Source organism: Strix aluco, chromosome 30, assembly GCF_031877795.1.
Source record: "Strix aluco isolate bStrAlu1 chromosome 30, bStrAlu1.hap1, whole genome shotgun sequence".
NCBI lineage: Eukaryota > Metazoa > Chordata > Aves > Strigiformes > Strigidae > Strix > Strix aluco.
Genome location: NC_133960.1, coordinates 1,603,639 through 1,616,869, shown reverse-complemented (window position 1 = coordinate 1,616,869; position 13,231 = coordinate 1,603,639). Strand labels below are relative to the sequence as shown.

The 13,231-nt window shown below is 53.1% G+C and overlaps 4 protein-coding genes across 4 annotated transcripts; all 4 read right to left on the bottom strand.

Moving 5' to 3' along the window:
- Positions 1–1,320: 1,320 nt before the first annotated feature.
- On the bottom strand, positions 1,321–1,617 carry LOC141916673 (feather beta keratin-like). The gene has a single exon (XM_074809403.1). The coding sequence runs from the start codon at positions 1,615–1,617 to the stop codon at positions 1,321–1,323; it is 297 nt and encodes a 98-aa protein (XP_074665504.1).
- A 3,388-nt stretch (positions 1,618–5,005) lies between these two features.
- On the bottom strand, positions 5,006–5,302 carry LOC141916695 (feather beta keratin-like). Its single transcript, XM_074809438.1, has one exon. It carries the CDS (start codon positions 5,300–5,302, stop codon positions 5,006–5,008), a length of 297 nt encoding a protein of 98 aa, XP_074665539.1.
- A 3,388-nt stretch (positions 5,303–8,690) lies between these two features.
- LOC141916728 (feather beta keratin) lies at positions 8,691–8,987 on the bottom strand. Its single transcript, XM_074809486.1, has one exon. It carries the CDS (start codon positions 8,985–8,987, stop codon positions 8,691–8,693), a length of 297 nt encoding a protein of 98 aa, XP_074665587.1.
- Positions 8,988–12,101: 3,114 nt separating this feature from the next.
- Positions 12,102–12,398, bottom strand: LOC141916730 (feather beta keratin). Its single transcript, XM_074809487.1, has one exon. The coding sequence runs from the start codon at positions 12,396–12,398 to the stop codon at positions 12,102–12,104; it is 297 nt and encodes a 98-aa protein (XP_074665588.1).
- Positions 12,399–13,231: the final 833 nt, after the last annotated feature.

Sequence of the window (13,231 nt, the reverse complement as noted above, 5' to 3'; positions counted from 1 at the left end):
CTCTTGGAGCCATGGAAGGTGTCACAGGGGCTTGCTGGGAGAGACATCAAGTCTCCTGTTCAGGACAAAGGCATGTGGGGTGACTTTGGGTGGCTTTGTCACATGCAAAGGACGGTCCCCTCCAGGTGACCATTTCAGTGGGACACCCCCTCTCAGCCCCTCAAAAGAATGCAAGAGCACCACAGCCTTTCAGCCACCCCTTTACCCTGTATGGGATCACATTTGCTAATGCAGCCTACTGTTGTACCCAGGGATGTTTTAGACAAAGTATTCCCAGCAGGTTGAGAGAGTTCATCCTTCCCCTTTGTTCAGCAGTCATGAGGCCACACCGGGAATACTGTGTCCAGTTCTGGGCTCCTCAGTGCAAGAGAGACATGGACATACTAGAGGGAGTCAAATGAAAGGACACACAGATGATTAAGGGACTGGAGAGTCGCCCATATGAGGAAAGACTGAGAGCTGAGAAGAGCAGGCCTGGGAGCAGGAGCGCTTATTAATGTATTTAAATACCCAAAGGGAAGATTCAAGAAGGAAGGAGTTAGGCTCTTTTCAGTGCTGCCCATAAAGGGACCAGAGGCAATGGACACAAGAGAACCACAGAAAGCTCCATTTCAACATCAGGAAACACTTCTACTGTGAGGGTCACCACGCACTGGAACACGTTGCCCAGGGAGATTATGGAGTTTCCATCCTTACAGATATCCAAAATCCATTTGGACCTAGAGCAACTGGCTCTAGCGTGACCTCCTTGAGCAGGAGTTGGACCTGGTGATGTCCAGAAGGCCCTTCCAACCTCACTTATGCTGTGATTCTGTGATTTCTCACTGAGCAGCTTGGCTGGGCATGCCAGGAGGGAAGGAACACAAGGAGACATCAAGCTACAATGCAGCATAAATTTTAATGAGTCTAAAGAGAGAAACCAAGCAGTGCATGCTGGGAGGGACCCCGTCCAGGCTGCTACCATGGCACCTGATAGTCAGGCACCCCTTCACAGACATGGACATGCATCTTCCTCCACACACATGGGGAGATGGGGATAGACAGGGCCCCTCTCCGCCTCCTTCAGGATGAACCCATGGCACAGGACAGCAGGAGACAACAGGGACTCATGATGTGGAGAAGAAAGCAGGAGAAGCAGAAGACATCAGCTGGCCATGTTTCCAGCCAACACAGGCTGGCACCTTGAATCCCTCCCTGCTTTGCAGGAGGGCACGAGGGTTCTCAGCCCATCTGGAAACTCTGGCCAGCAGCTCCATCCTCAGTCCGGCACCTGGCTTTGGGCTTCCTGATCGTTGGTCTCACTGGACATCCATCCCGGCTCTAGCAGGGCAGGCACCTTCTGCCACAGTAACGGCCACCAAGGCCAGAGAAGCCAAAGCCCCCGGAGTTGATGGGCACTCCCTCAGCACTCAGGATGTTGCCAACAGCAGCGGAGGTGGTGGATCCCACGGCGGTGTTCTGGGGGAAGGAGCTGAGGATGGGTCCGGGCAGGGTCACCACCACGGGAGATGGTTCAATAATCACGCGGGAGTCCTGGCACTGCCTGACGCAGGGCTCGTTGCAGCTGTTGGCAAGTGGGGTTGGGCCACAGGGACGGCACAGATCGTAGCAGGACATGGCTGTGGGTCGGAGGTACACCTGGGAGAGAGGGCAGGGAAAACACAGGCAGCATGTGAGGCACAGCCTGACAGGTGGCTCGGCAAGAGAAAAGGCGCAGCCTGGGGAGCAGGGACAGCCTGCACAGGGACAAGAGAGGATTGGGAGCCTTGGTCCTACCCTTCAGCTGTAAAGAGAGCCCAACATTTGTTCCCACTCCTCCACAGTGTGGCAAAGAGAACCGAGAGGCTGTGAGCAGGATCGGGGACCACAGCTCTCAGCACAAGCTTCAAAAACGCAAAGACTCAGTTGAGGCCAGAAGACAGACAAAGCAGAAAGACAAGGAAAAGTTAAAGGCGGTTGCAGCTCACCTTGTTCACCAAGGAGGAGAAGGCAAGAGAAGTGGGTGAGGGACCGTGCTGTGGCACTGGCTTTTATACTGGTCCAGACCGCCCCAGGCCCAGAGGCACCCTTTGCGTATGTAATGTGTTTACCAACAAGCTCATCTTGCATGCAAAGCAGCACAATTACAGAAATGGGGACACTGCTTATGTTCCCTGCAACGCTGCCTTTTCATTTCCCTGTCCATGACAGGCCCCTTCAGCCACACGGGCTCCTTTCAAGTGACAGTATTAGAGGCCAAAGCCTTTCCAGGGGAAATGACACGTCAGCACAGGCAGATGATGCAGCCAGCAATGAGGACTGTACCACCTCACCAGCTGTTACCATCTCTTTGTGCTCCAGGGCCTCACTTTAAGGCTTCTCGTAATGAACAGGGCATGTCTTCTGGCAACTCTGAAATACAAGGCCAGACTTAAAAACGCTTTTCTGTGACAGGAGTCACCATATCCATCGTGTAAGCTAATACCTAACTCTATCAAATTTAGGTATGAATTCCCCAGTCACCTTGGATACCCTGTGAAGTTTTAGGCTTAGCAATTTAACATCAAGAGAATCCCTTAAGCTCTTTGCCCTTCCTTACCTTATCTGGAGAGCCTCCAGCAACCCTCAGGTCAACAGGAGGAGGATGTTTGAAAAGCAGAGGCACTCCTCTCTAACACACACTAATCTTACTTCACCCTCCACTCCCAGCACCAAAGGTCAGTTTTGGGGCTTCCCAAATGTTCTTTCTTCAACCCCAAGGCTACCAAACACTTTGTCTTTGAGCCTGTACACTAACTCAATAACAGGCACTGCAAAAAGCTTGAAAAGCTTTCCATGAGACATCAAGACTCATCACAAGCACTCATGGTCTGGAGGCGTCAGCAGGAACACACTGGAGGCAAGTAGGCAGCAGGATGCCCATTTCCCACTGCTTCGTGCTAGTCCCTTCATCAGCACCTGTAGTGAGGGTCTGCCAAAAGGCTCCAATATGCTGCTGCACGCAGGTCTCTCTGGTCACGTGCCACAGATGCTGCCTTCCCTCCCTGGTACCATCTTTTCACCCCACTATGCTTCTGCTGTCAGCTCATCATGGCTCATGAGTGTTGATGGAGGGAGCGTTCCCCAGGGCCTTCCTGCACAGCAGGCACAGGGGCAGGGGGCATTGCTGACAGCAGCTGTCTTGTAGGGAAGACAGGGCTTTAGCTATGGGGAAAGGCACTGTAGGGGTTCCCAAGGTGTATGGGACAGCACAAGAGGGGCCCCTCACTCTACGTGAAGCAGGGCAGGGGGGCATGGGCAAAACATCACCTGTGGAGGACTAGCACATGTCGCAGGAAGGGATGGGTGGCTGCTTCTCTCCTACATCGCCACCTACATCACAACTCCAGGAACAAGCAATGTAACTTCCCTCCCTGATGTGGGTGGTCTTGCAGTCCAGGGCAGAAGGACAGGAAGACACAATGGCCTGATCCTGAAGAGTTTCTTTTTTTCCTCCTCTGGTGAGCAGAGGAAGAGAGAAGGACTTGCTGAATGCCCTCACCTCAATGTCATGGGCCACATGCCATGCAAACTCACAAGCAGTGACTGTGCAGCTCCGCCAACACTGATTAGTACATCCGAAATGGAGCTGGGAGGCACAAAGAGATGGTCTCGGGTCAGAAGTGAGTGGTTACAACTCCTTGGGCATCGGTCACACATCACCCACCTCTTGGAGCCATGGAAAGTGTCACAGGGGCTTGCTGGGAGAGACATCAAGTCTCCTGTTCAGGACAAAGGCATGTGGGGTGACTTTGGGTGGCTTTGTCACATGCAAAGGACGGTCCCCTCCAGGTGACCATTTCAGTGGGACACCCCCTCTCAGCCCCTCAAAAGAATGCAAGAGCACCACAGCCTTTCAGCCACCCCTTTACCCTGTATGGGATCACATTTGCTAATGCAGCCTACTGTTGTACCCAGGGATGTTTTAGACAAAGTATTCCCAGCAGGTTGAGAGAGTTCATCCTTCCCCTTTGTTCAGCAGTCATGAGGCCACACCGGGAATACTGTGTCCAGTTCTGGGCTCCTCAGTGCAAGAGAGACATGGACATACTAGAGGGAGTCAAATGAAAGGACACACAGATGATTAAGGGACTGGAGAGTCGCCCATATGAGGAAAGACTGAGAGCTGAGAAGAGCAGGCCTGGGAGCAGGAGCGCTTATTAATGTATTTAAATACCCAAAGGGAAGATTCAAGAAGGAAGGAGTTAGGCTCTTTTCAGTGCTGCCCATAAAGGGACCAGAGGCAATGGACACAAGAGAACCACAGAAAGCTCCATTTCAACATCAGGAAACACTTCTACTGTGAGGGTCACCACGCACTGGAACACGTTGCCCAGGGAGATTATGGAGTTTCCATCCTTACAGATATCCAAAATCCATTTGGACCTAGAGCAACTGGCTCTAGCGTGACCTCCTTGAGCAGGAGTTGGACCTGGTGATGTCCAGAAGGCCCTTCCAACCTCACTTATGCTGTGATTCTGTGATTTCTCACTGAGCAGCTTGGCTGGGCATGCCAGGAGGGAAGGAACACAAGGAGACATCAAGCTACAATGCAGCATAAATTTTAATGAGTCTAAAGAGAGAAACCAAGCAGTGCATGCTGGGAGGGACCCCGTCCAGGCTGCTACCATGGCACCTGATAGTCAGGCACCCCTTCACAGACATGGACATGCATCTTCCTCCACACACATGGGGAGATGGGGATAGACAGGGCCCCTCTCCGCCTCCTTCAGGATGAACCCATGGCACAGGACAGCAGGAGACAACAGGGACTCATGATGTGGAGAAGAAAGCAGGAGAAGCAGAAGACATCAGCTGGCCATGTTTCCAGCCAACACAGGCTGGCACCTTGAATCCCTCCCTGCTTTGCAGGAGGGCACGAGGGTTCTCAGCCCATCTGGAAACTCTGGCCAGCAGCTCCATCCTCAGTCCGGCACCTGGCTTTGGGCTTCCTGATCGTTGGTCTCACTGGACATCCATCCCGGCTCTAGCAGGGCAGGCACCTTCTGCCACAGTAACGGCCACCAAGGCCAGAGAAGCCAAAGCCCCCGGAGTTGATGGGCACTCCCTCAGCACTCAGGATGTTGCCAACAGCAGCGGAGGTGGTGGATCCCACGGCGGTGTTCTGGGGGAAGGAGCTGAGGATGGGTCCGGGCAGGGTCACCACCACGGGAGATGGTTCAATAATCACGCGGGAGTCCTGGCACTGCCTGACGCAGGGCTCGTTGCAGCTGTTGGCAAGTGGGGTTGGGCCACAGGGACGGCACAGATCGTAGCAGGACATGGCTGTGGGTCGGAGGTACACCTGGGAGAGAGGGCAGGGAAAACACAGGCAGCATGTGAGGCACAGCCTGACAGGTGGCTCGGCAAGAGAAAAGGCGCAGCCTGGGGAGCAGGGACAGCCTGCACAGGGACAAGAGAGGATTGGGAGCCTTGGTCCTACCCTTCAGCTGTAAAGAGAGCCCAACATTTGTTCCCACTCCTCCACAGTGTGGCAAAGAGAACCGAGAGGCTGTGAGCAGGATCGGGGACCACAGCTCTCAGCACAAGCTTCAAAAACGCAAAGACTCAGTTGAGGCCAGAAGACAGACAAAGCAGAAAGACAAGGAAAAGTTAAAGGCGGTTGCAGCTCACCTTGTTCACCAAGGAGGAGAAGGCAAGAGAAGTGGGTGAGGGACCGTGCTGTGGCACTGGCTTTTATACTGGTCCAGACCGCCCCAGGCCCAGAGGCACCCTTTGCGTATGTAATGTGTTTACCAACAAGCTCATCTTGCATGCAAAGCAGCACAATTACAGAAATGGGGACACTGCTTATGTTCCCTGCAACGCTGCCTTTTCATTTCCCTGTCCATGACAGGCCCCTTCAGCCACACGGGCTCCTTTCAAGTGACAGTATTAGAGGCCAAAGCCTTTCCAGGGGAAATGACACGTCAGCACAGGCAGATGATGCAGCCAGCAATGAGGACTGTACCACCTCACCAGCTGTTACCATCTCTTTGTGCTCCAGGGCCTCACTTTAAGGCTTCTCGTAATGAACAGGGCATGTCTTCTGGCAACTCTGAAATACAAGGCCAGACTTAAAAACGCTTTTCTGTGACAGGAGTCACCATATCCATCGTGTAAGCTAATACCTAACTCTATCAAATTTAGGTATGAATTCCCCAGTCACCTTGGATACCCTGTGAAGTTTTAGGCTTAGCAATTTAACATCAAGAGAATCCCTTAAGCTCTTTGCCCTTCCTTACCTTATCTGGAGAGCCTCCAGCAACCCTCAGGTCAACAGGAGGAGGATGTTTGAAAAGCAGAGGCACTCCTCTCTAACACACACTAATCTTACTTCACCCTCCACTCCCAGCACCAAAGGTCAGTTTTGGGGCTTCCCAAATGTTCTTTCTTCAACCCCAAGGCTACCAAACACTTTGTCTTTGAGCCTGTACACTAACTCAATAACAGGCACTGCAAAAAGCTTGAAAAGCTTTCCATGAGACATCAAGACTCATCACAAGCACTCATGGTCTGGAGGCGTCAGCAGGAACACACTGGAGGCAAGTAGGCAGCAGGATGCCCATTTCCCACTGCTTCGTGCTAGTCCCTTCATCAGCACCTGTAGTGAGGGTCTGCCAAAAGGCTCCAATATGCTGCTGCACGCAGGTCTCTCTGGTCACGTGCCACAGATGCTGCCTTCCCTCCCTGGTACCATCTTTTCACCCCACTATGCTTCTGCTGTCAGCTCATCATGGCTCATGAGTGTTGATGGAGGGAGCGTTCCCCAGGGCCTTCCTGCACAGCAGGCACAGGGGCAGGGGGCATTGCTGACAGCAGCTGTCTTGTAGGGAAGACAGGGCTTTAGCTATGGGGAAAGGCACTGTAGGGGTTCCCAAGGTGTATGGGACAGCACAAGAGGGGCCCCTCACTCTACGTGAAGCAGGGCAGGGGGGCATGGGCAAAACATCACCTGTGGAGGACTAGCACATGTCGCAGGAAGGGATGGGTGGCTGCTTCTCTCCTACATCGCCACCTACATCACAACTCCAGGAACAAGCAATGTAACTTCCCTCCCTGATGTGGGTGGTCTTGCAGTCCAGGGCAGAAGGACAGGAAGACACAATGGCCTGATCCTGAAGAGTTTCTTTTTTTCCTCCTCTGGTGAGCAGAGGAAGAGAGAAGGACTTGCTGAATGCCCTCACCTCAATGTCATGGGCCACATGCCATGCAAACTCACAAGCAGTGACTGTGCAGCTCCGCCAACACTGATTAGTACATCCGAAATGGAGCTGGGAGGCACAAAGAGATGGTCTCGGGTCAGAAGTGAGTGGTTACAACTCCTTGGGCATCGGTCACACATCACCCACCTCTTGGAGCCATGGAAAGTGTCACAGGGGCTTGCTGGGAGAGACATCAAGTCTCCTGTTCAGGACAAAGGCATGTGGGGTGACTTTGGGTGGCTTTGTCACATGCAAAGGACGGTCCCCTCCAGGTGACCATTTCAGTGGGACACCCCCTCTCAGCCCCTCAAAAGAATGCAAGAGCACCACAGCCTTTCAGCCACCCCTTTACCCTGTATGGGATCACATTTGCTAATGCAGCCTACTGTTGTACCCAGGGATGTTTTAGACAAAGTATTCCCAGCAGGTTGAGAGAGTTCATCCTTCCCCTTTGTTCAGCAGTCATGAGGCCACACCGGGAATACTGTGTCCAGTTCTGGGCTCCTCAGTGCAAGAGAGACATGGACATACTAGAGGGAGTCAAATGAAAGGACACACAGATGATTAAGGGACTGGAGAGTCGCCCATATGAGGAAAGACTGAGAGCTGAGAAGAGCAGGCCTGGGAGCAGGAGCGCTTATTAATGTATTTAAATACCCAAAGGGAAGATTCAAGAAGGAAGGAGTTAGGCTCTTTTCAGTGCTGCCCATAAAGGGACCAGAGGCAATGGACACAAGAAAACCACAGAAAGCTCCATTTCAACATCAGGAAACACTTCTACTGTGAGGGTCACCACGCACTGGAACACGTTGCCCAGGGAGATTATGGAGTTTCCATCCTTACAGATATCCAAAATCCATTTGGACCTAGAGCAACTGGCTCTAGCATGACCTCCTTGAGCAGGAGTTGGACCTGGTGATGTCCAGAAGGCCCTTCCAACCTCACTTATGCTGTGATTCTGTGATTTCTCACTGAGCAGCTTGGCTGGGCATGCCAGGAGGGAAGGAACACAAGGAGACATCAAGCTACAATGCAGCATAAATTTTAATGAGTCTAAAGAGAGAAACCAAGCAGTGCATGCTGGGAGGGACCCCGTCCAGGCTGCTACCATGGCACCTGATAGTCAGGCACCCCTTCACAGACATGGACATGCATCTTCCTCCACACACATGGGGAGATGGGGATAGACAGGGCCCCTCTCCGCCTCCTTCAGGATGAACCCATGGCACAGGACAGCAGGAGACAACAGGGACTCATGATGTGGAGAAGAAAGCAGGAGAAGCAGAAGACATCAGCTGGCCATGTTTCCAGCCAACACAGGCTGGCACCTTGAATCCCTCCCTGCTTTGCAGGAGGGCACGAGGGTTCTCAGCCCATCTGGAAACTCTGGCCAGCAGCTCCATCCTCAGTCCGGCACCTGGCTTTGGGCTTCGTGATCGATGCACTCACTGGACGTCCATCCCGGCTCTAGCAGGGCAGGCACCTCCTGCTGTAGTAGCGGCCACCAAGGCCAGAGAGGCCAAAGCCCCCGGAGTTGATGGGCACTCCCTCAGCACTCAGGATGTTGCCAACGGCAGCAGAGGTGGTGGATCCCACGGCGGTGTTCTGGGGGAAGGAGCTGAGGATGGGTCCGGGCAGGGTCACCACCACGGGAGATGGTTCAATAATCACGCGGGAGTCCTGGCACTGCCTGACGCAGGGCTCGTTGCAGCTGTTGGCAAGTGGGGTTGGGCCACAGGGACGGCACAGATCGTAGCAGGACATGGCTGTGGGTCGGAGGTACACCTGGGAGAGAGGGCAGGGAAAACACAGGCAGCATGTGAGGCACAGCCTGACAGGTGGCTCGGCAAGAGAAAAGGCACAGCCTGGGGAGCAGGGACAGCCTGCACAGGGACAAGAGAGGATTGGGAGCCTCGGCCCTACCCTTCAGCTGTAAAGAGAGCCCAACACTTGTTCCCACTCCTCCACAGTGTGGCAAAGAGAACCGAGAGGCTGTGAGCAGGATCGGGGACCACAGCTCTCAGCACAAGCTTCAAAAAGGCAAAGACTCAGTTGAGGCCAGAAGACAGACAAAGCAGAAAGACAGGGAAAAGGTAAAGGCGGTTGCAGCTCACCTTATTCACCAAGGAAGAGAAGGCAAGAGAAGTGGATGAGGGACTGTGCTGTGGCACTGGCTTTTATACTGGTCCAGACCGCCCCAGGCCCAGAGGCACCCTTTGCGCAGGTAATGTGTTTACCAACAAGCTCATCCTGCATGCAAAGCAGCACAATTACAGAAATGGGGACACTGCTTATGTTCCCTGCAACGCTGCCTTTTCATTTCCCTGTTCATGACATGCCCCTTCAGCCACACGGGCTCCTTTCAAGTGACAGTATTAGAGGCCAAAGCCTTTCCAGGGGAAATGACACGTCAGCACAGGCAGATGATGCAGCCAGCAATGAGGATTGTCCCACCTCACCAGTTAATGCCGGTCTCTTGCCTTCCAGGTCCTCACATTAAAGTATTACTTGATGAATGGGGAGGTCTCCACATAACCTTGAGGCTTCAGCTTGGACATCCACAGGCAACGATCGGTGCCATCAGTCTCTCACTTTCATGCTCTCCTCATGCACACTGTATTAGGCATCGCCTTTCCAGCCAGGGCATCTCTGCCTTGGGTTTTACTTTAGACTCTCTCTCTGAGATTGAGCTTTGATCTCGGTGGAAATTTGCCTGACTCTTTTGCCATCTTCCTTCCCTCCTCCATCCCCACCTGCCTTAAGCAGCAGACTACCAGTGGTTAAGAATGAAGGCTATTCCCCTCCCAGCACCCTTTGCTGGAGGCCTCAGGCAAAGTTGGAGCCACTCCAGTGACCAAGACACATGCTGACCAACCCATATACATCCTCCTTCCTGCCTGTGTCTTTGGCACAACTTCTGCTTTGGCCCTCCAGCCTGCTGGCACACCAGGCATGAGCAGGTACTCGGCAGGATTCCCACAGGACACCCAACCTTGCTCAGCAGCAAGCAGGGCCCATCAGTCTTTGCAAGGAGAGTCAGAGGAACATGCCACAAGAGGTGCCTCCTACTCTCCCTGAAGCAGGACCAGCGCAGCAGGACCAAAGCAATGCCCGTGGAGGGCAAGGGCATGGGAAGGAGGGACTGAGAACAGAGCTGGTGGGGTACCACTCCCTCAGTCTCCTCCGTCTGAGGCCTGGTTGGAGGGACAAAAGGATCACTGCTTGGCACCTCCCCAGGCACAGCCTGCACAGCAGCTGAGTGGGGTCTCTGGAGGAATTGCTGCACGTCTCCCCCACAATCACTTCCCTTCAAGACACAGTGGCATATGCGGAAGGACTCCGCAACACTTAATGCTTTTGATCACACAACTGTTCCGCTGGGGGAAAAAGTGCATTTCCTGCTCCCTTCCAGACCCCTGCAGTGTTTACAGGACATATCACCAACACCACCCATCACTTCCACTTGAGGGAGGATGAGCCCGGTGTGTCCATCCCTCTTCCCTCCCCATTTTACACACCCATGATCAACCCATCCCCATTGTGCTAAAATCTAGCAGAGGGCTTGCATCTCCCTTTACACACTTGCCCTGGGTGCCACTTGCCCCGGGTGCCACTTGCCCCTTCAACTCCTTTGGGACTCCCTCCCATTCCAGGGTGTGGAAGAAGTGTTTGGAGGAGGGAAAGTCAAGGACACATTGCGGGTAGTAATGTGCAACCAGAGCCTGGGTCAGGTGGGTGTTAACCTACACAGAAATGTCTCCCAGCAGGTCAAAGGCTTGCCTCATCAACTGGAAGCCAGTCACCAACTCCGCTTGTTGTTCACATGTCCCTTGGGGGAGCTCCTGGACACCCTTTGCCTACTCAGAGAATACCACACAGACCTCCACTGACCTATCTCTCTTCCAGTGACCATAGATCTTGATGGTACTCAGCTCCTACACACACCAAATGGTGTAACATTGGCTCTTACCCGCCCACCCCTTTCCCTCCAGGGAATCCCATTTCCCCCTTGTCCTGGTTTAGCTAGGATAGGGTTAAGTTTCCCCAGCAGTGGAGGGGAAGCTCTAGCCGGGTTATTCAATACCATGCTGACGTCACCTGTCACCTCTGTGCACTGAAGCACTGGAGCGCGGGAGAATCAGTGAACGCGTGTGTTATAAGATCTCCCTGCTCTCACTGCTGTATCAATACATATCTTGCTCTGTTCATTGTTATTACTGTTATTGTTATTGTTATTTTTGTTGTTTGTTTTGTGGCTGTTGCACTGTTGTATTAAACCTCTCCTTATCTCAGCCCCAGGGCTTTGTATTTCACTCCCTGATGGGGGGAGGGGCAGCAGCTGCGTGGTCTCGAACCCCAGCAGGGACTAAACCATCACACCCCTGGACACTTTGGCTGGGCATCCCAGGAGGGAAGGAACACAAGGAGACATCAAGCTACAATGCAACATAAATTTTATTGAGTCTAAAGAGAGAAACCAAGCAGTGCATGCTGGGAGGGACCCTGTCCAGGCTGCTACAAGGGCACCTGACAGTCAGGCACCCCTTCACAGTCATGGACATGCATCTTCCTCCACACACATGGGGAGATGGGGATAGACAGGGCCCCTCTCCACCTCCTTCAGGATGAACCCATGGCACAGGACAGCAGGAGACAACAGGGACTCATGATGCGGAGAAGAAAGCAGGAGAAGCAGAAGACATCAGCTGGCCATGTTTCCAGCCAGCACAGGCTGGCACCTTGCTTCCCTCCCTGCTTTGCAGGAGGGCACGAGGGTTCTCAGCCCATCTGGAAACTCTGGCCAGCAGCTCCATCCTCAGTCCGGCACCTGGCTTTGGGCTTCCTGATCGTTGGTCTCACTGGACGTCCATCCCGGCTCTAGCAGGGCAGGCACCTCCTGCTGTAGTAGCGGCCACCAAGGCCAGAGAGGCCAAAGCCCCCGGAGTTGATGGGCACTCCCTCAGCACTCAGGATGTTGCCAACGGCAGCGGAGGTGGTGGATCCCACGGCGGTGTTCTGGGGGAAGGAGCTGAGGATGGGTCCGGGCAGGGTCACCACCACGGGAGATGGTTCAATAATCACGCGGGAGTCCTGGCACTGCCTGACGCAGGGCTCGTTGCAGCTGTTGGCAAGTGGGGTTGGGCCACAGGGACGGCACAGATCGTAGCAGGACATGGCTGTGGGTCGGAGGTGCACCTGGGAGAGAGGGCAGGAAAAACACAGGCAGCATGTGAGGCACAGCCTGACAGGCAGCTCAGCAAGAGAAAAGGCTGGGGAGCAGGGACAGGCTTCATAAGGAAGAAGGGAGTTTAAATAGCTCCAGTCCCTAAGGATCCCCTATAAAGAGAGTGCAAGACCTTCTCCAACCTCCTACAGTGCTGACAATGAGCTGAGAGTCTGGAACGTGACGAAGATCAAGGATCTCAGCAGAAACTCCAGCAAGAGCAGAAGAAAAAGAGAAAATTGATGAAGAAGAGAAACAGACAAAGGCACTTGCTACTCACCTTGCTCGCCAAGGAGGAGAAGGCAAGAGAAGTGGATGAGGGACCGTGCTGTGGCACTGGCTTTTATACTGGTCCAGACCGCCCCAGGCCCAGAGGCACCCTTTGCGCATGTAATGTGTTTACCAACAAGCTCATCTTGTATGGAAAGCGCTCCCTACTACTCATGTAGGCTTTGATTTGGTACTTGCAATTCTCCCTCTCCATTTCCATGTTAATGCAAGGTCCATTCCACCCTAGAACATTTTTTTATGTGACATAATTAGAGATCAAATGAGTTTCGTGTACAGCACTGCTGATTCAGCAATTTAGACGTTTATGGTGATCTGCTTAGAGAGCAATGAATTTTTCCTCCTCTGTCATTTTAGTCACTGGCTTGTCTTTCACAAAGCCATTTACAAATTAGAGTGATGTGAATGTCATCTTTGATAGTTACAGGTGTTTTACTCTGTTTCTTATGATTGCACCACATATCTAGTTTGAATCTCTCATTGACAGTGAAATATT

Bases quoted from the DNA above. Each gene is read 5' to 3' on its own strand.
- LOC141916673 (XM_074809403.1), bottom strand. From the start codon at position 1,617: ATGTCCTGCTACGATCTGTGCCGTCCCTGTGGCCCAACCCCACTTGCC.
- LOC141916728 (XM_074809486.1), bottom strand. From the start codon at position 8,987: ATGTCCTGCTACGATCTGTGCCGTCCCTGTGGCCCAACCCCACTTGCC.
- LOC141916730 (XM_074809487.1), bottom strand. From the start codon at position 12,398: ATGTCCTGCTACGATCTGTGCCGTCCCTGTGGCCCAACCCCACTTGCC.
- LOC141916695 (XM_074809438.1), bottom strand. From the start codon at position 5,302: ATGTCCTGCTACGATCTGTGCCGTCCCTGTGGCCCAACCCCACTTGCC.